The 24131-nt window shown below is 44.5% G+C and overlaps 1 protein-coding gene across 1 annotated transcript; it reads right to left on the minus strand.

Moving 5' to 3' along the window:
- Positions 1 to 550: 550 nt before the first annotated feature.
- On the minus strand, positions 551 to 18371 carry LOC118367527 (calpain-7-like). Its single transcript, XM_035751094.2, has 19 exons — positions 17983 to 18371; positions 17541 to 17649; positions 14832 to 14989; positions 14390 to 14457; positions 12416 to 12643; positions 12057 to 12143; positions 11730 to 11856; positions 11231 to 11410; positions 10908 to 11054; positions 10494 to 10600; positions 10014 to 10134; positions 9126 to 9370; positions 7663 to 7798; positions 7479 to 7554; positions 7258 to 7403; positions 6187 to 6249; positions 5951 to 6081; positions 4011 to 4103; positions 551 to 1816 (listed from the first exon to the last, which is right to left on the minus strand). Exons 1-19 carry the CDS (start codon positions 18082 to 18084, stop codon positions 1672 to 1674), a joined length of 2469 nt encoding a protein of 822 aa, XP_035606987.1. The 5' UTR covers positions 18085 to 18371; the 3' UTR covers positions 551 to 1671.
- Between the last annotated feature and the right edge of the window lie 5760 nt (positions 18372 to 24131).

Raw genomic sequence — 24131 nt, forward strand, 5'->3', positions numbered from 1 at the left:
AACAAAAAAACAGACCATTGCTTTCTTGCAGGTTGTTTACATCACCCTGGCTCCTCATTGGCAAACCTTAACATGATTAACCACAGCAGAAAAGTCGCAGACTCGCGCTGGGATTCCCCACGTATAAGCCATGTGCTGCTGACTGTAGGGTTACAGGGTTCAGAATGTTAGCAGGTTTGACATTAGCCACGGCTAAACCAAGTGAAGATCTTTGGTGGCAAGGCAGCACAGAACTAGATTATAGGATCCTGTTCACACTAACAAAAGTTAAACTGGTTTTCAGATTTCTTAGCAGTATTTGTCAGTTGCCAAATCTGGCTCTGGGGTTAAATTCTTGCCTTTTACCTAGACAATTGTTTTGTTCGTTCTCTCTTTACTGCACTTCCCTGTCTCTCCTCTACCTCTCCAGATTCCTCCCACAGGCCTGGTAGTTGGTCTCTCTGCCCTGTGATTGTCATTAGAGGTTGTGACCAGCTGCTGCCCACGCAATACGCTCTGTTTTCAAATGCTCTCAGACAGGAGAGAGGCCAGATCTTCAACACACACAGACAACACTTTCTGATTTCCTTCAATGCCATGTTTGAATACATCATTCCACATTTAGTGCAAGTTAAGCAAAATCATACAAGACTATTGCATTTGACATAAGTGGCAACAGCAGCAATTAGTTGCCCTTTAACAGTCGCTGGAAGGGGAAGAAAACAAATGTAATTCTACGTAAAGAAGAATGAAACGACAAAGAGCAGCCATTTTGCTAATGCAAAGGAAAGTCCATGCTTTCCTTTGTTCAAAAATAAAGTATGTTTGAGGAGTGGGTCTTGTCCACAAGACTGTATAGCATTGACACTTCACAGTAATTGTCCAGAAAATGACAAAGCCACTAGCAGTCTTGCCTGTTTGACAAAATGTTAACAGAGAAGGAGAAACCGCTGTGAAGTGTTCAAGTCCTTGCTGAAGCGTAAACAAGAGACTGGAGATTGGCGATACGTTTCAAATGTCGTTTTCCATGCGAACACACACACAAAATCCCAGGAACTTATAAATTCCTCGGTTTTTCCTAAATTCTAGGAATCTGGAAAACCAGGGAATTTATTGAAAGTTCCTAGAATTTTGCAACCACGCACACGTCCTGCATGCCTGTGTCACGCATCCTTAGAAATACCAAAGATTAGTCTTCATGCCTGTGTCACATTCCTGTGCAACAGAGAAATCCCTGTCGTGGTGAGGTCTCCTGAGAAAAAGACAGTAGCGGTTGCAGTTGAGAACATCACCCTTCGTTCTTGGTAAATACCAGCACTGCCTCGAGTACCTAGACTGGTGGTCAACAAGCACCAAGTAATTGAACATTGAAAATCATAAGGGCCATAGTTGTTGTGACATCATTTACTGTGTCTGTCATTATGGCAAAGGAGGATGGATGGACCTCCAACATTAGCTCTGATAGTTTACATTTTTTGGTACATGTTCTTACACACCCCTCAGCACATAGAGGGCTAGGTTCCATACCAAACACTTGTCCCTTTCCAAATACCCTTGATAATAAAATAAATCAGTCTCTTTCAGGTCCTCCTGCAGTCGTAACAATTTCCACCCAGAGTTCAGGAAACAGTGAGTGTCCATGTTGTGAGCAAGTTATTCCTGGTGTCACACCGGAATCCTTCCCCCCTCTCCTTACTGGAGCTGGGAGACCTTTAGGGGCGTGGTGCTGCTGAAGTCCAGGAAGAAGGGTCCTTCCTGTTTGGGCAGGAAGGTGGTGGGGATGACGTTGTAGATGCCAGCGGGGACATGGTCCGCCTCCATGTAGCAGAAACCACACCTACCGAGAGAGGGAGCGCGCGCGAGAGAGAGAGAGAAGAGCGGAAGAGTCACTATGGCTTTGTCTCAATAGTCTCAAATAGCACCCTTTCTAATCTCCATTCCATTCATAACCTGTTGTTACAGTCCACCGCCATTCCTGGACATTTTCTGTTTCATATTTCATTACCCACAGATAAATGCATACAATGTGTTCAAGAGCTGATTATATGAATGATTTATAGAGATCATTTGTTATTGAATATGAATTTAACCTGCTTTAACCTCATCCACAGGATAATATTGCATAATCAACAATCATGGTCTAAATGTGAGGAAAATGTTATATCTTTACTTAAATGATTTCAAAATCATTTCTGACACACACAGTCTTTGCCAAAAGATCTAACTCAAAAGGCATTCCTTTGTACAAATGTGCAGCGAGACTCATTTCAGTACACCCTCAACCTTTCAACCAGGCGAACTCAATTAGCATAGACATCCCAGAGGTCAGACACGAGGTCCTCAGATGTGACCTTTTGACCTGTGGGGAATGTATAGAATGTTCCCTCGGTGTTGTGACTGTAGCCACCACATTTAGGCAGCAGGTCATCAGAGTCTCAGCTTTGGAGAATCATGTGTCCCCAATATATGTTACAACACTGAACTTTAACCTGTGCATAGCATTTTATGATGGATGCATTAAAGCGGTCACCATGCCTCTGTTTTAGTAAAAAGCTGAGGGACGGGCCTGGAGAAATGTAACCACTTTCAAATTCATAGACGGAAAGGGGATACCTAGTCAGTTGAGCCGCGACTGCAAGGACTGACCATAGATGATATCAAAATGATAATATCAACCATGTTGAGGATATATAGTGTTTGTTTACATTTCTGTTACCCAACATTGGAGTTAAACAAGCTCAGAGTTTCACAGTAGGAAAATGACACTCATACCCGGGTTTAAAATGGCCGATTTGGAACACAGTAACTGTACAGTAACATACTATACATGAGGTCAGAGTCTCCGCGTCACAGCTCTGTATGGGTTTTGACTGAGCCGTCTGGAAGTTGAGCACCGTGCGCGACAAGAAGTTGCCCCCATTCGGTCCGCTAACTGGGCAAAACATTTTGTCGTCCGAGTGACGGTAATGCTGTAAATTAAGAGGACTTGATGTATTTTGAAAGATGAAACGCTGAGGATTATAATAAATACCACTGATGTCATACAAGCGAGCCAAACACACGTGAGCCCAAATGTGCACTTCACATTACCATATGAAACTCATGTCAGATACCGTGTCAACGTTTATGATCACTATGTTCGATGTACAGTTACAAGATGACATGGCGTTATAACCTGGGATGTCCTGAACACAATGAGCCTGTGTTTGTTTTTGGGCCTGCGGACTACACATTTGAATGCACTCATGACTCCATTCTATGTGCACCAAAATTACCATCTGCTTCTCTGAATTGGCTTGTGAAAGCCTACTGTAAAATCATATTTTTCAATTTAATGACGCCAACCTGATCCAGATTGGAATTTATAATGGACCGTTTTTGGATTGCGTAAACAACAGTAATTGTGTGATGGCGGGGATGCAGGGCTGTGTTCCAAAAAACAACTACCAGTGCGCTTGCTCGGCACAGCTCGGAGAGCTCAAAAAAAGCACCTTGTAGTTGAAGACTATTTTAGTCATAAAAGTGTATTGAAGTTTCTTAGGAACTGTGCATACTTAGGAGAGGTGTGTGGCCACTTAAACACCAGCTTGACCTCTCACTCAAACTCTTGTCAAATTTTAGTCTTATGTTGGACCTACCCCAAACCATGAATATTCTTATGTTACTGAAGGAGTATTTTCAGATCTCGTTATCATTAATACAATACACATCAAATCAACAGCAGAATGTTTGGATTCAGTCGTGTCTGGTGAACTGTTGTATCCTCAACTTTAGTCTAATTATTTTACCATAATCTCCAAACTGTTCCCTTTAAATTGCTACCATTGCTATGCATATATGCTTTCCATATCTCTTCTGTAATAAATATTTCCATTTAGCCCCATCTATATAGGCCAATTCCCACAATTGTATAGGGTTAACATTAGGATTGATACTGAACTCATCTGGAACTCAACACTATGTACGATCCCTGAATACCTCTATATGCTGATAGTGTGTTTGTCTATCTCCTGTGAATCCTGGGTGAGTACCTGTAGTCTCCACTGTTCTTCTTCGGGTGGCCTGCAGGTCCTGGCTCTACTACAGTGGACACAGTCACCATCTCAAAGCCCACACTGTACTGCCTAGAGAGGGAGAAACCGAGACAAGATAACCACATTACAAGCAACCAGAAACTGCACTCTACGGCCTACAGACAGAGAGACAGATTTGAATTAGGAGCACCAGATTATCTATTAAAAGATGACCCCCTACAGGATGACGTAAGGGAGTCGAGTAACACTGGAAACTGACTGTTAGTCTGTCTGGTCACATTTACACCTGGCAATCGTATTCTGTGACAGCTCAAATTTTCCAGATGTGCCATGACAAAGTCTCATTGGAGTCAGACTGTCAGACACAATGCAGACCATGCATATTATTTTGCATTGTAGTCATTTAGATTAGATTCAACTTTGTCATTGAACAAGTACAGTATAACTAAATACAGTTAGCATCTGACCAGAAGTGCAAATAAGAGTGCAAAAAATGTACAAGTAAAACAATTAAGTACAATGTATGATATTAAGTGGGATGTATGAAAGTGCAAGGAGGCATGCAACTGAAATACAGGGAGAGCAGCAATGAGGTTTCCCGAGGTAGGCATGTACAACTGAATAATGTCCTTTATACAGACTTTGCAAAGCAATGTCAGAGTCCAGAAGTACTGTGAAGAGTGCAAAGAGAGTAGTGCAACAAGGTCCCCGAGAGGCAGTACTAAGATGTGGGCGGGTGGATATGGCTGTTACAGTGTTCAGCAGGGTTACAGTAGCTGGAAAGAAACTGTTCTTGAGCCTGCTAGTGCGGGAACGTAGAGACCTGTACCACCTGCCTGATGGTAGAAGGGCACACAGTTTGTGGCATGGATGTGAAGGATGAGGATGCCGCACGCCCTATGCAGACGCCGCTTGCGCTTGAGATCTACGATGGCAGGGTCATAACCTGACATGGTCCTCTAACATTGCAGGGAGCCGGACACCAGTGATGTGCTGGGCGGTTTTCACCACCCGTTGCAGGGCCTTCCGGTCGGCCAAGGAGCATCCGCCAAACCACACTGTGGCGCAGTTAGTCAGAATGCTCTCGACCGTGCAGAGGTAAAAGTTCACCAGGATCTTGGGAGACAGGCGGGCCTTCTTTAGCCTCCTCAAAAAGTATAGGCGCTGCTGCGCCTTTTTGACCAGGGTTGAGGTGTTGAGGGTCCAGTAGAGGTCCTCGAAGATGTTGACACCCAGGTATTTGAAGTTGGGCACACGCTCCACCTCAGTGCCATCAATGAGAACTGGGGAGTGGCTACAGCTTTTAGACTTCCTGTAATCCACAATGAGCTCCTTGGTTTTCTTTGCATTGAGGGCCAGGTTGTTGTCAGCGCACCATGCAGCCAGGTGCTTGACCTCCTCCCTGTAGGCTGACTCGTCATTGTCACTGATCAGGCCTACCACCGTGGTGTCGTCTGCGAACTTGATGGTGTTGGAACCGTGTACAGGAACACAGGTGAAGAGGGAGTACAGGAGGGGGCTCAGCAGGCAGCCCTGTGGCACACCGGTGTTCAGGGTTGAGGAGGTGAAAGACTGGGGTCTGTTGGTTAGGAAGTCCAAAGTCCAGTTACAGAGAGAGGGGCTGATCCCTAGGTCATGAAGTTTGATGACCAGCCTAGAGGGAATGACCGTATTGAATGCTGAGCTAAAGTCTACGAACAGCATTCTCACATATGTGTTGGTTTTATCCAGGTGGGTCAGGGCAGAGTGTAAAGCTGTGGAGAGTAGTCCTTCTGCAGTCACCTCGAATTAGAGAAGGTTTGACGGACAGGATGAACACTTGAGTATTAAAAGTGCTGTGTTACAAGAGGACATTCATTTTATATCCATCAATTGTGATTGAGCCGTAGTGCCCCCCAGTGGTGTGGAGGGCCCCTGCAGGCCGCAGTGAGTCTTACCTGGAGCCTCGTAGCTCTATGAGCATGGGTCCTGGGCGCTCCAGGTTAAACTGGTAGATGGGGTTGTGTTTGTACGAGTCCTTGTAGTTCCCACAGCCCCCCGCACTCGGCCCTTTCCACTGGCCATTGATCTGCACAGGGAGAGAGAGGGGGCTTCAGCAATGTGAGATGGTGATTTTGTTATCATGCCAACAGAGAATGTGAACAACAAAGAGACAAGTGGATGTACATTTTACCCGTTTGGTATGAGTGAAGGGCGTTGTGATCTTGGAGAAGGAGAACTTGCATCCAGAGTAGACCTGTTGGAGGGAAACGTCTATTACTCCGTTGGAACTGAATGAGCAGGGATGTGATCAGCACAACATAGAAATATCCGGAAGAAACTCCAGGAAGAATACTGGCCAGCTCTTATACAGATGGAAGAAATCATGTTCGTTCCGTACCTCACGAGAACTCTTCACTAATTCTCCAGATTATTTTAAGGAAGTGAGAGTGCAGGAATTGATTTCACAGCCAGTTTGCTGCTTGTCAGTCAAGGCTAGAGATATTCCTCTGGTGATTGGCTTTTCTCTTTCATACTCAGAAAGACACACATGCAACTACTTTCAGGGTTTCTTCTCTTCTACAGAGGCCAAACATGTTGTTTTTGTGAGACATCAGATAGCAGCTCCTCAAAGACTTCAGATCAGTTGGTAAGGGGAGTTTATGAAATATAAATGAGAAAAAAAGGATTGGGTCACATACTCACACACAAAACATAAAACCTTTTTACTCATATACAAACCAACAAAAAGTCTCTCTCCATCGCTCTGTCACACACAGCAATTCATTGGAGACAAACTCACAAGCTCTCTTTCAACTGATTTCACAGTTCTGCAAGTGGGTTCTGACACAGAAATGTTTCTTATGAAATAATTAGCACACGGTTAATTTATGACTCAATCTGCATGGATATGAACACACACTCACAGACGAGAGGACAAAGGAGGCTGCTTCATGTTTCAGAATGTAGAATTATACAACTCAGATCTAGTTCTCTCTTCCTTGTGTGTACGGTATATGTACATACACTTCACACTCACCAAGTGGAACAAGACACTTTCCTCTTTATCTCATCTTTCCCCACTCCCTCTTCTTCTTCACCCCCACCATCCCACTCTCTTTTCTCATGCTCTATTGTGAGGTGCTTGAGGCATGCTACACTTCTGCACCGCAGTACAACAGGATCGCAGTGTTTACCTGCCAGCGACAGATCTGACGCTCAGGAGCTGTATCTGACATAATGTGTGTGTGTGTGTGTGCCTCACCCTCAGGGTGTAGTTGATGGTGTTCTGCTTCTCGTACTGTGACACCACCAGTGTGAATGTGTGTGTTCCAGCACTGGTTAGTCTCATCTTGGTCAGGTAGTGGGGGCTGTTGATCCTGATCCCATCTATGTAGGGGGGAGGGTCCGCTGAGGAGGAACATGTGAGACAGTCAGAGGAAACACACACACACACACACACACACACTTCCATGAGAAACTCACCAGGGTAGTAAACTTTGTTTCCCTCTGTCTTATAAACCACCAAGGTGATGAACTCCTTGTTTTGTGCAAAGTCGTCCTGAACATCAAAAGGACAACAACAGAGTGATTATTGTTTCTATGGGAGAAACTGAGACAGTGTCTGATACTGTGTGGTGGTGAACAGCCAGACAGACAGTGTGTGCACCTTGTCAGTGATGTGTCTGGTCAGCAGCACCCAGACAGCAGTGCCCCCTGCAGGACAGGTCACCTCCAGCCGGTACTGAGGGTTGTTGGCCAGACTGTAGGCATCCTTCACCGGGCCCTGCTTCCCATCCCAGCTACTGCAGGGACACACACAACCAGAAATATACCTCACGTATCATACATGTGTATTTTTTATACACATACAGTGCATTCGGAAAGTATTCAGACTGCTTGACTTACTCTAAACTTGATTCAATAAAAATAAATCCTCATCAATCTATACACAATACCACATACTGACAAAGCGAAAACAGGTTTTTAGAATGTTTTGCAAATAAATTGAAATACCTTATTCACATAAGTATTTAGAACATTTGCTATGAGACTCGAAATTGAGCTCAGGTGCATCCCATTTCCATTGATCATCCTTAAGATGTTTTTACAACTTGGGAGTCCACCTGTGGTAAATGTAATTGATTTAAAATGAATAAGGCACCCACCTGTCTATAAGGTCCCACAGTTGACAGGGTATGTCAGAGCAAAAACCAAGCAATGAGGTCAAAGGAATTGTCCGTAGAGCTCTGAGACAGGATTTTGTTGAGGCCCAGATCTGGGGAAGGGTACCAAAACATGTCTGCAGCATTGAACACAGTGGCCTCCATCATTCTTAAATGGAAGAAGTTTGGAACCACCAAGTCTCTTCCTAGAGCTGGACGCCTGGCCAAACGGAGCAATCAGGGGAGAAGGGCCTTGGTCAGGGAGGTGACCAAGAAGCTCCAGAGTTCTTTCTGTGGAGATGGGAGAACCATCCAGAAGGACAACCATCTCTGCAGCACTCCACCAATCAGGCCTTTATGGTAGAGTGGCCAGACGGAAGACCCTTCTCAGTAAAAGGCACATGACAGTTCGCTTGGAGTTTGCCAAAAGCCACCTAAAGGATTCAGACCATGAGAAACAAAAATTCTCTGGTCTGAAGAAACCAAAATTGAACTCTTTGGCCTGAATGAAGCATGGTGGCTTCGGGACCGGTCTCTGAATGTCCTTGAGTGTCCCAGCCAGAGCCAGAACCTGATCGAACATCTCTGGATAGACCTGAAAATAACTGTGCAGCAACGCTCCCCATCCAACCTGACAGAGCTTGAGAGGATCTGCAGAGAAGAATGGGAGAAACTCCCCAAATACAGGTGTGCCAAGCTTGTAGCGTCATACCCAAGAAGATTCAAGGCTGTAATCGCTGCCAAAGGTGCTTCAACAAAGTACTGAGTAAAGGGTCTGAATACTTATGTAAATGTCATAATTCCGTTTTTTATTTTTAATACATTTGCTAAAATTTCTAAAAACCTGTTTTTAGTCAATGTGGAAAAAGTCAAGGGGTCTGAATACTTTCCGAATGCACTGTATAGTAGGTATTTATAGGTATAGTAGACCCTTCTGGGAGATATAAGATGGCTGTTGTTGACTGACCTGTGGATACAGGAAGACTCTCTGAACAGGGCAGGGCTCCAGCTCAGGTAGATGACATCATAGTACTGGCACAGGTCCTCAAACGTGATCCAGAACACACCGTTATCAAACTTCTGTGCGGTCTTGGGGTCAAAGTTGAGGTATTTGAGAAGTTCTGGGGTCCAGTTTTTCTCGTCCCGTTCACTGAAGCGGCCTTTCCACCTCAGGTGGCTCCACGGGTTCTTCAGCTGTAGGAACCGCTTCCCCTGAGAGCCAGATCAAATGGCACAGAAGCTTAGCATGCAGGCAGAACACTATTAGTGTAACTAAAGTTACAAAGTTCTGCAGGCTCTAGTTTTGTCTTATCTCGATTATTGTCTAGTAGTGTGGTCCAGTGCTGCAAGGAAAGCCCTAGTTAAGCTGCAGCTGGCCCAGAACAGTGCGGCACGTCTTGCTCTTAATTGTAATCAGAGGGATGATATAAATACTATGCATGCCAGTCTCTCTTGGCTGAGAGTTGAACTTACACAAATCGCCAACACACACACTTACCCCATCAGACATGCTACCAAGGGTCTTTTCACAATCCCCAAATCCAGAACAAATTCAAGAAAGCGTACAATATTATATAGAGTGATTATTGCATGGAACTCCATTCCATCTCATATTGCTCAAATAAACAGCAAACCTGGTTTCAAAAAACAGCTTAAGCCACACCTTACAACGCCTCTCCCCTATTTGACCTAGATGTGTGTATGTATTGATATGTAGGCTACGTGTGCCTTTAAAAAAATGTTTTATGTAGTTCTGCCCTTGAGCTGTTCTTGTCTATTAATGTTCTGTATTGTCATGCTAACAAGCTACTGTAACAACCATGAGTGGTTATGCCAAGTTAACACTAACACTTACTTTGTGCTCCCGGATATCCAGGACAGCGTAGGCATGCGTTGGCACAAGGCCCCACCTCTCGCCTTCCTCCTCTGTCATCACCCCCGTTGCTGTGGTGATTAAGACGTCGCCCCGGTGAAACCTGTCATGAGAGGAGAGGGGGATGTAAGAGTAGTAGGTCAGCTATCTTGGCTAGGAGACAAAACTCTGTGGTATTGATAACCATGTCTATTACCATCTGGCAGCAAAGGTAATCATGAAAAATGACTACCTGACTGGAGGATGGATTAGTGGCATTACTCGGTGTGTGTGCATCTTTTTACAAATGTAATATGATTTGTGGATTCAAATAAAGTATTTCAAATGTGTAAGAATCTATGAGTCATATATCTTGGTGTGTACTGTATGTGTGTGAATTCTACAGAGCAGATGGACTATGTAGGCCCTCAAGTGTGTGCATGGGTGAATGAATGAGTGTGTGTTTGTGACTGCGTGTCTCACCTCTGGTAGAGCATGCGGAAGGTGTCGTCCTTGATGAATGACTGATTGTCTGAATGCATGGCGATACGCTCTGGGATCCAGCCAGTGAGTGCGTGCAGATCGATGTTCTACAATACAATAAGACAGAACGGATAGAGATCACACTTTAGAGAACATAAATAACAAGGTGGAGAACAGAGCCAACTGTCCAATCACGCACAATTGATGAAATGTGGAATTTAGCCCACGCCGTGAATTTGAGGGAACTCTTGTTCGCTCTGAAACATTCTCCAAAGTGAAACATTCGCTTCTCTCATATCAGTTCAGTAGGAGACAAGGAGATGTAGCCAAAGCAGATAATTGAGTTGCACGTTTGGCTATTGGACAGAGCCCAGTGCAAAAGGGGAAGTACTTTCACAGGGGGAACTCCCTCACCGAGTTGGAGCCGGGGAAGTCGTAGCCTCCCATGACCTTCATGTAGGCCTTCTCTATGAGGGAGACCCACAGCTCGTTCCTGTTGCTGGAGTAGGAACACAGCAGCTCTCCATTCTGACCACAGGGCAGGAAGTCGTCTATAATGACCTGCAGGGAACAGGAAGGGGAACACTTACAACAATACAACCCATTGGTAGACACTGTCAGCGACATGGCAGCTTTACAGTGACAGGCTAGTCATTTAGAGAGTGAGGTTTGCTAGCTTATCTCACAATGACATTGAGCACCAGGGGACCCAGTTCCCAGGTTTTGCAGTGTGTTACCTTCCTGGGCACACCGTTGATGTGAAGCTTCACCATGTACTTCCCACAGGGGTTATACTCTGGCTCCCCACGCCGGTTCTGGGGGTAGATGATGCTGGTGATGAGCTTCTTGTTGTAGCGTCGCTCATAGGCAGCGCTGATGGCTAACGACGCCACGAACGAGCAGTCAGACACCACCGTCTAACAGGAGAGGGTAGGTGATCAACAATAAGAGTATGAGACTGACATCGGACCACCAGGATGGGAGGTGAATCTGCCACTTTTATCCGTCACATTGACAGATATTCAGTATAGAGGAGATTGTCTATAAAGTAGGTAGGTTTTATCAGACAAAACATACGTACAAGTGGCGCCATCTGATGTTGAGTCAATTCCAATACAACTCATATAGCTACTGCACTCTTAGTGGTCTACACCTTAAATAATGATGTATTTTACAGGGTACGTTTTGGTCTTGATTATTGATAGTGAATATTGGCGGCTGTGTGTGTGGCCGGACCTGTTTGATGCTGAAGCTGGATACAGATAAGATCATGGTGGGGTTATTGCAGATCTCGTCAGGGCGAACCCAACGGGAGAAGATGGTTCTCTGCTTGGGAGACAGGGCCAGCTTGCCTAGTTTGTCCCTGGGAAACATCCACAGAGAATAAAAAAGTCTGATGTTAATCACAAATTAACAATTGATGCAATCAAGCGGCACTCCATCTAGTATCTGCTTTCAGATGGAAATTGATTGTCAGTAGAAATGTATTATGTGTGTATTCTACAATCTGTACACCCACTTACTAAGGAACCTTTTTTCTCAGCCAAGAATATCCTGACTTACGAGAATGGAACAAGAAAGGCAAATCTCTCCTTCAGGTCCACACTCATGAAGGGGACGAAGGGTATGCCGTTGATCTTGGATGTGCTCCTATTTGAAAAGGAGGAGAATCAGGAGAAATGTAACATGTGTAACTTACCCAGCAGGTGGAAATGTAGATGAGAGTCAAACCTGAACCTTCACCAAACAAAGGTGTGTCACTAGCTGACCTTTAGAGAAACCGGTCACACACTGGCATTATGCTCCTAGGGAAATGGGGATGATTACGGAACCACAGATCATTGCTTCTTGGGTGCCTAAACTCAATGTGTTGACCATGTTCTTTGATTCTCCAGAGTCCAGATAGATCCCAGCCTGCTCACCTGAGCACCTCGATCTCTTCTGAGGTGTAGCGCTGACCCTGAGGCTCGCTGGACTGGACGGGCCTGACTGGCTGGGGACGGTTCTGGAGTGAGAAGTCAGGTCCAAGGGGGAAGAACTGTCTGACGGGGCAAGGCCCCCCACTAGGTTTGGCCCCTGGGGGCCCTGGCCTGTCCTGTGGGGACTGGGCTAAGGGACTGGCGGACTGGGACTCCTTCAGCCCCTCCGCCCTGGAGAGAAACAAAGTGCTTGGTTGGTTGGTCGGTCGGGATAGTGTTCCTTGATCATTTACGGCGCATTCGTAAAGTATTCAGACCCCTTGACTTTTTCCACATTTTGTTGAGTTACAGCCTTATTCTAAAATGGATTTGAAAAATACTGTTACATTCCCCAGTTTCTGTGTTGTGGTTTTGTTTGTATATTTGTGTTTCAGCTCTGACGAAGGTCGATACGTAAGCTTATTAAAGATCAGTGATACTACCAAGAGCAGTGTGCGGTTTCCTTTTTCCTTCATCCTTACTCGCACCTACAATCCAATCCATCTTTCACACCACAGGGAGTTGTTGTAGCAGGGTGTTGCGTTCCCTCTTCCTAGAGGCGTACGTAACAAATACGTATCAATCTACTCACAAAACCCCATAAAGACAAAGCAAAAACAGTTTTTTAGACAACGTAAATATCACATTAACATAAGTATTCAGACAGAGGGTCTGAGTACTTTGTTAAAGCACCTGTGGCAGCAATCACAGCCTTGAGTCTTCTTGGGTATGATGCTACAAGCATGGCACATCTGTATTTGGGGAGTTTCAACCCATTCTCTGCAGATCTTCTCAAGCTCTGTGAGGTTGGATGGGGAGCATCGCTGCACAGCTATTTTCAGGTCTCTCCAGAGATGGCTCTGACTGGGCCACTCAAGGGCATTCAGAGACCTGTCCTGGCTGTGTGCTTAGAGTCATTGTCCTGTTTGAAGGTGAATCTTTGGCCCAGTCTGAGGCCTGAGCTCTCTGGAGCAGGTTTTCATCAAGGATCTCTCTGTACTTTGATCTGTTCATCTTTCCCTCAATCCTGACTAGTCTCCCAATCTCTGCCACTGAAAAACATCCCCACACTATGATGCTGCCACCACCATGCTTTACTGAAGGTGCCTTTTGGCAACCTCCAAGCAGTCCATTATGTGCCTTTTACTGAGGAGTGGCTTCCATCTGGCCAGTCTACCATAAAGGCCTGATTGGTGGAGAGCTACAGAGATGGATGTCCTTCTGGAAGGTTCTCCCATCTCCACAGAGGAACTCTGTCAGTGTGACCATCGGGTTCTCGGTCACCTCCCTGACCAAGGCCCTCCTCCCACCAATTGCTCATTTTGGCTAGGCGGCCAGCTCTAGGAAGAGTCTTGGTGGTTCCAAACGTTTTCCATTTAAGAATTATGGAGGCAACTGTGTTCTTGGGGGCTTTCAATTCTGCCGACATTGAAAGTTTTGACACAATCCTGTCTCGGAGCTCTACGGACAATTACTTCAACCTTATGGCTTGGTTTTTTCTCTGACATGCACTGTCACCTGTGGGACTTTATATAGACAGCTGTATGCCTTTCCAAATCATGTCAAATCAATTGAATGTACCACAGGTGGACTCCAAGTTGTAGAAACATCTCAAGGATGATCCATGGCAACAGGATGCACCTGAGCTCAATTTCGAGTCTCACAGCAAAGGGTCTGAATACTTATGTAAATAAGTTCTGTTTTTTTATTTGTAATACATTTGCAAAAATGTCTAAACCTGTTTCACTTTGTCATTATGGGGTATTGTGTGTAGATTGATGAAAATATGTATGTATTTAATCCATTTAAAAATAAGGCTGTAAAGTAACAAAATGTGGAAAAAGTCAAGGGTCTGAATACTTTCCGAATGCACTGTATACAACACTAGAAATGTAGAAATATTACACTATAGAGAGGAGGGGAGAGTGAGCTCCTTACCTATCGAGGGCCTGACGAGCCAGCTGCTTCAGTTTGCCCTGCAGCCCCTGGTCTGTCGTATCATGAGACTGTGAGAAAATATATAGAAAGTGGGTGAAAAGGAGTGAGGGGGGGGGTTACACTTGACACACATTATGTACCCTAGAGACTAGGTCAAGAGGGACATCAATACATACAATGAAAGCTAGTGGGGCATCAGTCTGTTCATGGCCTAATCCAAATAAACAGTTCTTATACCTGTTCCTGACTACACCTCCATTGGACCTGGTGATGACCCTGGAATTACCATCCTGTATAAATGTCTGATACAGTGGTCTGAATAGCAGAGAGTATAGCTCATTTTGTTGTTTTGCTCAACACAAGAGCATTGGTGGTGAAAGTTGCCTCTGTAGTCTCACAGTGGGCCTAAAAGAAGCCTGGGTCTTTCCTAAGCAGCCCCTACCGTCTGGATGCAGAGTTCCACGGCCTGTGTGTAGAGCTCGATGGCCTCGTCCCCATTGCCCTTCTCATCCTCCTCAAAGGCCTGGGTGACCAGGAAGTGGGCCCGCTCCAGATCCACCTGCTGCTTGCTCTTTAGAGGATCGCTACTTTGAGCTTGAACTGCATGGGGTCAAAGGCAAGTAGGACACAACGGAACATTAAAAATATAGATATTTTCACACACTGGATAGGTGCAGACAAATGTTGTTGTTTTACAGCCATACTAGTACGGCGCCCCTGGAGCAAATTAGGGTTAAGTGCATTGCTCAAGGGCACCGACTGATTTTTCACCTTGCCAGCTCAGGTATTCAAACCAGCAACCTTTAGGTTACTGGCCCAACGCTACAACCGCTAGGATATCCTCAATGAGAAGCTGACTATGAAAATAACAACTGGATGAGGGAAAAACGAGGTGTTATATATTTGAGGTGATGTGGATATGTTAGGATAGCTACTGCCAACTACAGCATTGAGAAACACTGGAAACAATGAAAGAGGTTTTCTCTACCCAAATAAGGCTAGTGCCTCATATCAACTTGAATACAGTAACATGACCCTCTTGAGCGACAGGGATATTAAAAGAGGCTATGCCCGGGAAACCGTGTAGTATGAACCTGAGTCACACCCACTCTCCAACTTAACGGGACATACCCACACACCCTTTGTTCCTTTTATGTATTTTGCTTTTTGTGCTATTGCTCTGTCTGCTACGTGTTGCTTGTCCTATGTTGCTCTACGTGTGCTCACTGCTCACTGTTTGTCCATATTGTTATTGTAATTGTTTTTAATAGCCTGCACAGGGACTGTGGTTGAAAATTTGCCGGCTGGCTAAAACCGGCGCTTTTACTGAAACGTTCATTAATGTGCACTGTCCCTATAAAAATAAACTCAATCTGTGGGACAGTTTCATAAACACAAGCAAAGGCCCTCACATCTCACACGCAAAGTGAAGTGTAAGCTGTTCCGTAGGTCATGGAGAGAATGACTCAGAAGGAAACTCACTAAGTTTACTGTGACCCAACATTAGATAGGCTAAGGACTAGATACGGTGCATTCAGAAAGTATTCAGACCCCTTGACTTTTCCACATGTTGTTACATTACAGCCTTATTCTAAAATGTATTAAATAGTTTTTTCCTTCTCAATCTACCCACAATACCCCATAATGACAAAGCAAAAATAGGTTGACATTTTTGCAAATGTATAAAAATACAAATGAACTGATATGACATTTACGTATGTATTCAGACCCTTTACTCAGTACTTTGTCTAAGCACATTTGGCAGCGATTACAGCCTCAAGTCTTCTTGGGACACCTGTATTTGGGGAGTTTCTCCTGTTCTTCTCTGCAGATCCTCTCAAGCTCTGTCAGGTTGAATGGGGAGCGTCGCTGCACAGCTATTTTCAGGTCTCTCCAGAGATGGCTCTGGCTGGGCCACTCAAGGACATTCAGAGACTTGTCCCGAAGCCACTCCTGCGTTGTCTTAGCTGTGTGCTTAGGGTCATTGTCCTGTTTGAAGGTGAACCTTCGCCCCAGTCTGAGGTCCTGAGCTCTCTGGAGCAGGTTTTCATCTTTCCCTCAAGCCTGACTAGTCTCCCAGTCCCTGCTGCTGAAAAACATCCCCACAGCATGATGCTGCCACCACACTTCACAGTAGGGATGGTATTGACCAGGTGATGAGTGATGCCTAGTTTCCTCCAGAAGTGACACTTGGCATTCAGGTCAAAGAGTTGAATCTCGGTTTCATCAGGCCAGAGAATCTTGTTTATCATGGTCTGAGTGTACTTTAGGTGCCTTTTGGCAAACTCCAAGCGGGCTGTTTTGTGCCTTTTACTGAGAAGGGTCTTCTGCCTGGCCACTCTACCATAAAGGCCTGATTAGTGGAGTGCTGCAGAGATGGTTGTCCTTCTGGATGGTTCTCCCATCTCCACAGAAAGAACTCTGGAGCTTCTTGGTCACCTTCCAAACCAAGGCCCTTCTCCCCTGATTGCTCCGTTTGGCTGGGTGGCCAGCTCTAGGAACTCTCTATAGTTTGTTGGTTCCAAACGTCTTCAATTTAAGAATGATGGAGGCCACTGTGTTCTTCGGGACCTTCAATGCTACAGAAATGTGTCCCCAGATCTGTGCCCTAGACACAATCCTGTCTCAGTTTTTGCTCTGACATGCACTGTCAACTGTTGGACCTTATATAGACAGGTGTGTGCCTTTCCAAATCATGTCCAATTAATTAAATTTACCACAGATGGACTCCAAGTCGTAGAAACATCTCAAGGTTGATCAAGGGAAAAAGGATGCACCTGAGCTCAATTTCAAGTCTCATTGCAAAGGGTCTGAATACTTATGTAAATAAGCTATTTCTTGTTTGTTTTTTTTATACATTTGCAAACATTTCTAAAAACCTGTTTTTGCTTTGTCATTACGGGGTATTGTGTGTAGATTGATGAGGGAAAAAATTATTTAATTAATTTTAGAATAAGGCTGTTCCGTAACAAAATGTGGGAAAAAAATCAAGGGGTCTGAATACTTCCCGAATGCACTGTAGGCAACTCACTGATATGCTTTGTGAATACGGGCCCAAGCATTCTGGATGGAGTATGAGAGTGAACAAAGTTGGATCAGAAGTGGTTATGGAGGATCACCACTTTCCCTACACTGTAGGGGGTGGACTCACCAGCATTGTGCAGGGCCTGAACCCGGTCCAGGTACTCATTGACTTTATCCTGGATGCCCTCCAGTTTAGTCCCTGCCATGCCGGCGTAGATCAGGGCTTGTGCCGCCTCCTAATATCACATACAACACCAACATTATTGCTCTCAAAATGACAAATTAATTTCCATGTAGCAAAATACAAGCGTGTCTTAACCATGGGTCAAGTACCACTACAATAGTAACTTGTATAATAACCCTATATTATTTGAGCTTCTGGACACACCTTAAAGACTGAATACATACCGTTTGTTACACTGGGATGCCACTTCTAAAGGCTAGAAGTGCATCAGTGATCAAGTCGTCTATTCCACAAAGGTGGTCAATAAGATGCAGGTGAAAGTAAAAGCCAATGTGGAGTGCAGCAAATTATTCCACAACCTCCATTTCAGAGTCCTTATCGTTACCTTATAATAGAAGACCGCCTCGTTGTATTTTCCATTCTGGTCGCAGATGACTGCAGTTTTAGCAAATTTAACTGCATCGTGCTCCAGTGCCGTGCAATCCATTTTGTTCTAACGTTTTTTCATACAGCCTGGAAAATATGACTGTCCCTGTCATGCGTTATAGCTTGCAAGCCGAACTTGACAGAACGTTAGACAGCTAAATCAAAGCAATGAGTTACAGTTCCAAAATATTGGTTTTTAAAATAAGATCATAAAATGAATGGAATACAAACAACCACCTTGACAATATCCGTAAAACATTATGATATACAGCTAGCAAGTAGACGAGCTACTTTCTGCTCGATAACAACAACAAGTGATTTCCAAGATTTAGCTTCCGGGAAGCTCCAATGATGACGAGAGCTTTTGCCCTCCAATCCAGTTAGTGGCAGTATTGCGCCATTAATTGATGTAAATCTCCAGTCCACATTGAAGAATATTCATGATCGAAACATAACCATAACACAGTACATACAACTCGACGTGCATCACATGTTCAGTTTTACGCACATTGGCGTTGTTAACTCATGTTTTGACTGTGTCCCTCGTGAGATGGCGGTGTGTGCAATTGAAAGATTGCGCTTAATTAAATAGTTTGTCAAAGTTCAATTTCCTCCATGTGTGTGAAACGCATTTCCTATTCAATTAAACTGTGTGCATGCATGCTTACTTTGTTATTCCACCATTCAACACTTTTCTATCTAAAGGTATCAGTCTTTTGTGAAAAGCTAGTTTTTTTTTTACATAACCTAACATGTTATTTTTCAGTCTGGTGAAAGTCTTCAAGAATTAAACAAGAATATCAGGACATTATTCTACAGGAGTGTGGTGCAAAGGCACTGCGTGTTGGTGACAAAATCCAGACACTGTGGAGCGGGTATGGCCAAATTGTGAAGGTCCATTTAGATGGCTGTTACCGCCCCTCGGTCGTTGTCAAACATGTCATGTTCCCAAAGGAGGCCGAGCACCCTGGAGGCTGGAACACAGACCTGTCTCACGTGCACACGGTGAGGTCCTACCAAGTGGAGACACTGGTACCAAAACTACTCCACCAATGATGGATGTCGAATACCAGCCTGCCTGGCTGCATGTTGATACGGGGACGAACAGCTGATAGTTCTGGAGGACCTGGATGTGGTGAGCTTCGACCAGAGAAGAACCAGCGTTAGGGATGCAGAGATGAGGTCCTGCATCAGCTGGCTGGCCCACTTCCATGGCCTCTTCCTGGGGGTGGTGCCAGAAGGGCTGTGGCCCGTAGGTACCTATTGGTACCTGGAATCACGCCCTGACGAGCTGGATGCCATGTACGACTCCCAGCTCAAAGCAGCTGCCGGGGAGATTGACAGGATCCTCAATGAATGCCGCTTCAAGACCATCATTCACGGAGATGCCAAACTAGCCAACTTCTGCTTCCCTGGGAGTGGGCAGGGTGTGGCGGCAGTGGACTTTCAGTACGTGGGCAGAGGCTATGGGATGAAGGATGTTGTCTACCTCCTGGAGGAAATAGAGGAGAAACAGCTTGAAAAGAGGGTTCCCAGCCTGCTGGACTACTACTTCACAGAACTGAGGGCATCAGTAACCAAGCAGATGGACTTTGCTGCCCTGGAGAAAGAGTGGAGGGAGATGTTTGCCTGGACAGACTTCCATCGCTTTCTCCTGGGATGGATGCCAGGACACCAGAAGATCAACAGATATACTAAGCAGCTGACTAAAGAGGTGCTGAGGAAAGTGAAACGGTGACTTAAGCCTCTGCCATTTAGGCTCATCAATCACCTGCTTATTGGACTGGGTTGTATTGAGGGATGTAGATCAGAAAAACTGATTTGCTGTGTGTTGTGTAAAATCAGACATTGAGCCAAATTTTGGATTGCATTTAAAGTTTTCCTTACAAGCTAGAATATTTTAAATTACATTTGAACTTATTTTAGCGTTTGGTTCTTCAGCTGCTCGAAATTTGAGACAATATCAACTGTAAAGTTTTGTTTACCCCACTATTTAGAGCACAGGCACTGAAGATGAATGTCTATCACCTGGTACATGCACAAAACCAAAACCACGTAAACACCCGTTAGTATGCATCGCGTGCATGTTCTTAAGTCGGTTTAATAATACTTTCCTGTGGATACGTAAAATAAGATGGACCAGTTGACGGACCAACACCACGAACAATCGACCGAGGTAAAGACAGTTTCTGGGTTGGCGCCCCCCCTTGGGTTGTGCCGTGGCGGAGATCTTTGTGGGCTACACTCGGCCTTGTCTCAGGATGGTAAGTTGGTGGTTGAAGATATCTCTCTAGTGGTGTGGGGGCTGTGCTTTGGTAAAGTGGGTGGGGTTATATCCTTCCTGTTTGTCCCTGTCCCGGGGGTGTTCTCGGATGGGGCCACAGTGTCTCCTGACCCCTCCTATCTCAACCTCCAGTATTTATGCTGCAGTAGTTTATGTGTCGGGGGGCTAGGGTCAGTTTGTTATATCTGGAGTACTTCTCCTGTCCTATCCGTTGTCCTGTGTGAATTTAAGTATGCCCTCTCTGATTCTTTCTTTCTCTCTCTCGGAGGACCTGAGCCCTAGGACCATGCCTCAGGACTACCTGACATGATGACTCCTTGCTGTCCCCAGTCCACCTGGCCGTGCTGCTGCTCCAGTTTCAACTGTTCTGCCTGTGATTATTATTATTTGACCATGCTGGTCAGTTATGAACATTTGAACATCTTGGCCATGTTCTGTTATAATCTCCACCACGCACAGCCAGAAGAGGACTGGACACCCCTTATAGCCTGGTTCCTCTCTAGGTTTCTACCTAGGTTTTGGCCTTTCTATGGAGTTTTTCCTAGCCACCGTGCTTCTACACCTGCATTGCTTGCTGTTTGGGGTTTTAGGCTGTGTTTCTGTACAGCATTTTGAGATATTAGCTGATGTACGAAAGGCTATATAAATAAATTTGATTTGATTTTGATTTGATACTTTCATATCATGCTATTAGACTTAAATCTGTAAGCCTTGTAGGCCTTCAATTCACATGGGTGTTTCATATGCTCTTTTTAATCACAGTAATAGGCAGGAATTTGTCAGTCAGAGTGAGCTTGATAACGTGAAAGAATCATTTTCATAGCATCACTTTCATATACTGTACATTAAGACAAATCCTTCTACGTTGAGTATTAGAACACAGTTTACAGAACCTGATAATGACTTCTGGTCCTTCTGTAGCTCAGTTGGTAGAGCATGGCGCTTGTAACGCCAGGGTAGTGGGTTCGATTCCCGGGACCACCCATACGTAGAATGTATGCACACATGACTTAAGTCGCTTTGGATAAAAGCGTCTGCTAAATGGCATATATATATGACTTGATATTTCACAACAAGCCACCTACAGACACCTTACAAAATGCAATAGTGCATTTGAGGGTTTGTTTTTCTGATGAAAATAGTTATTTGATGCATGGCCCACTATTTCTAACTGGGAAAATAAATTCCTACATCTTTTGTGAGTAAAATCCTTTTTCCAAAATGTATTTAGGTACATTTTTGTGAAGAGGTATGAGGGTTGTGATATGGGTCATTTAATAGTCAAATCATTCAAGGGATCAATACATTTCTATATTGCTTCCCCAGTATCTGCATGAACCATCAGGCCAAGTGTTTTTGGTTGACCCTGCTGGACAGAAAGAGAAGGAGGAATTGGAACACGCTGCATTCAAATTCAGGTCTTAGTTATTCCATTGTACTGGATCTAATACATATTAGCATTTTACCTCCATTCATAAGTGTAATAATTTGTTATGACATACTGTGAAAAACTCTTGGCTGCTGGCTCTGTCACTTTCAGACATGCGCAGAGCAGACTGAAAGGGGAAGGGTAGCTCTTGACTTGAACCACATGGGTTCTCTGTAAAAAGAGAGTAATTCAAAAGGCACAGACACACCCCTTGACTTTCAATTGGCACCGTTGACCTGTATGTATTCTCTCCTGATTGGCTCTGTGGTGCACAGTCTGGCAGTCTGACTAAAGTGCCAGAGGTATATGTATTCTCTCCTGATTGGCTCTGTGGTGCACAGTCTGGCAGTCTGACTAAAGTGCCAGAGGTATATGTATTCTCTCCTGATTGGCTCTGTGGTGCACAGTCTGGCAGTCTGACTAAAGTGCCAGAGGTATATGTATTCTCTCCTGATTGGCTCTGTGGTGCACAGTCTGGCAGTCTGACTAAAGTGCCAGAGGTATATGTATTCTCTCCTGATTGGCTCTGTGGTGCACAGTCTGGCAGTCTGACTAAAGTGCCAGAGGTATATGTATTCTCTCCTGATTGGCTCTGTGGTGCACAGTCTGGCAGTCTGACTAAAGTGCCAGAGGTATGAGGAGAGACATCCTCCTTTGTATTTATGGGAACAAATATTTCCTAACACTTTGGATCCTATTCTTGGACAGTTAGACACAATGCAAAACAATTAAAATGACTAATTACTGTCCATAACCTCAACCTTGTGGGTCTATTGGTGTTTGGGCCACTAAAGTGCCAACTCGATTCTACCAGTGACGAGTCTCTCATGCCCCTATGAACGGGGACACAGGGCAATAGTTTTTAAATCTAAACCAGACCTTTTTTTACTGGAGTACACTAACCCCTAATTGGGGCTCTTTTCTTGACACACAGTAGCAGTTTATCAGATAAGAAGTCAAGAAGATCAAAAAGTAGATTGTTGTAAGGGTGTATTACATCCTGTACTGCCACATTGTCGTATCCATTCTGGATTCTGACTGGTAAAGTCATAGCTGAAAAATGCCTTTATGTATGTGTATACATTTTCCCCCAAGACAGAACTGCCAAAGAGGATGGAGTTGCAATCTACTGCAGAGGTCTGTCATGCTATCCAGGTCTGTGCCCAAACAGTTCAGGCTTCTACTTTTAAAATCCACCTTTCCAGAAATAAGTCTCTCACTGTTGCCGCTTGTTACAGACCCCCCTCAGCCCCCAGCTACGCCCTGGACAAATTATCATGGAACCTACCAGGTACAACCCCAAATACACTACGTAGACTCGGGCACCCTCATAGATATCATCCTGACCAACCTGTCCTCTAAATATTGTTTTTATTTACTTTCTGCTCTTTTGCACACCAATATCACTACTTACACACCATCATCTGATCATCATCATCTGCTCATCTATCACTCCAGTGTTAATCTGCTAAATTGTAATTACTTTGCTACTATGGCCTTCCTCACACCATTAGCACACACTGTATATAGACTTTCTTTTTTTCAATTGTGTTATTGACTATACGCTTGTTTATTCCATGTAACTCTGTGTTGTTGTTTCTGTCGCACTGCTTTGCTTTATCTTGGCCAGGTCGCAGTTGAAAATGAGAACTTGTTCTCAACTAGTTTACCTGGTTAAATAAAGGTGTTCTCAACTAGTTTACCTGGTTAAATAAAGGTGTTCTCAACTAGTTTACCTGGTTAAATAAAGGTGTTCTCAACTAGTTTACCTGGTTAAATAAAGGTGTTCTCAACTAGTTTACCTGGTTAAATAAAGGTGTTCTCAACTAGTTTACCTGGTTAAATAAAGGTCTTCTCAACTAGTTTAACTGGTTAAATAAAGGTGTTCTCAACTAGTTTACCTGGTTAAATAAAGGTTCAATAAAAAAACACCTCTGCTGTCTTCAACCAGGATCTCAGCGATCACTGCATCATTGCTCACTCATATTATGCATCTCCAATCCAAGATTAAATCCTATTTGGCAACAAAGCATCCTTCACTCATGCTACCAAACACCCTCATAAAACTGACTATCCTACCGACCCTTGACTTCGGCAATGTCATTTACAAAATAGCCTCCAACACTCAGCAAATTGGATGCAGTCTATCACAGTGCCATCCGTTTCATCACCAAAGCCCCATATACTACCCACCACTGTGACCTGTATGCTCTCATTTGCTGGCCCTCGCTTCATATTCGTCGCCAAACTCACTGGCTCCAGGTCATCTATAAGTCCTTGCTAGGTAAAGCCCCGCCTTATCTCAGCTCACTGGTCACCATAGCAGCACCCACCTTTAGCACGCGCTCCCATCAGGTATATTTCACTGGTCACCCCCAAAGCCAATTCCTCCTTT

This window comes from Oncorhynchus keta, chromosome 34 (assembly GCF_023373465.1).
Source record: "Oncorhynchus keta strain PuntledgeMale-10-30-2019 chromosome 34, Oket_V2, whole genome shotgun sequence".
NCBI lineage: Eukaryota > Metazoa > Chordata > Actinopteri > Salmoniformes > Salmonidae > Oncorhynchus > Oncorhynchus keta.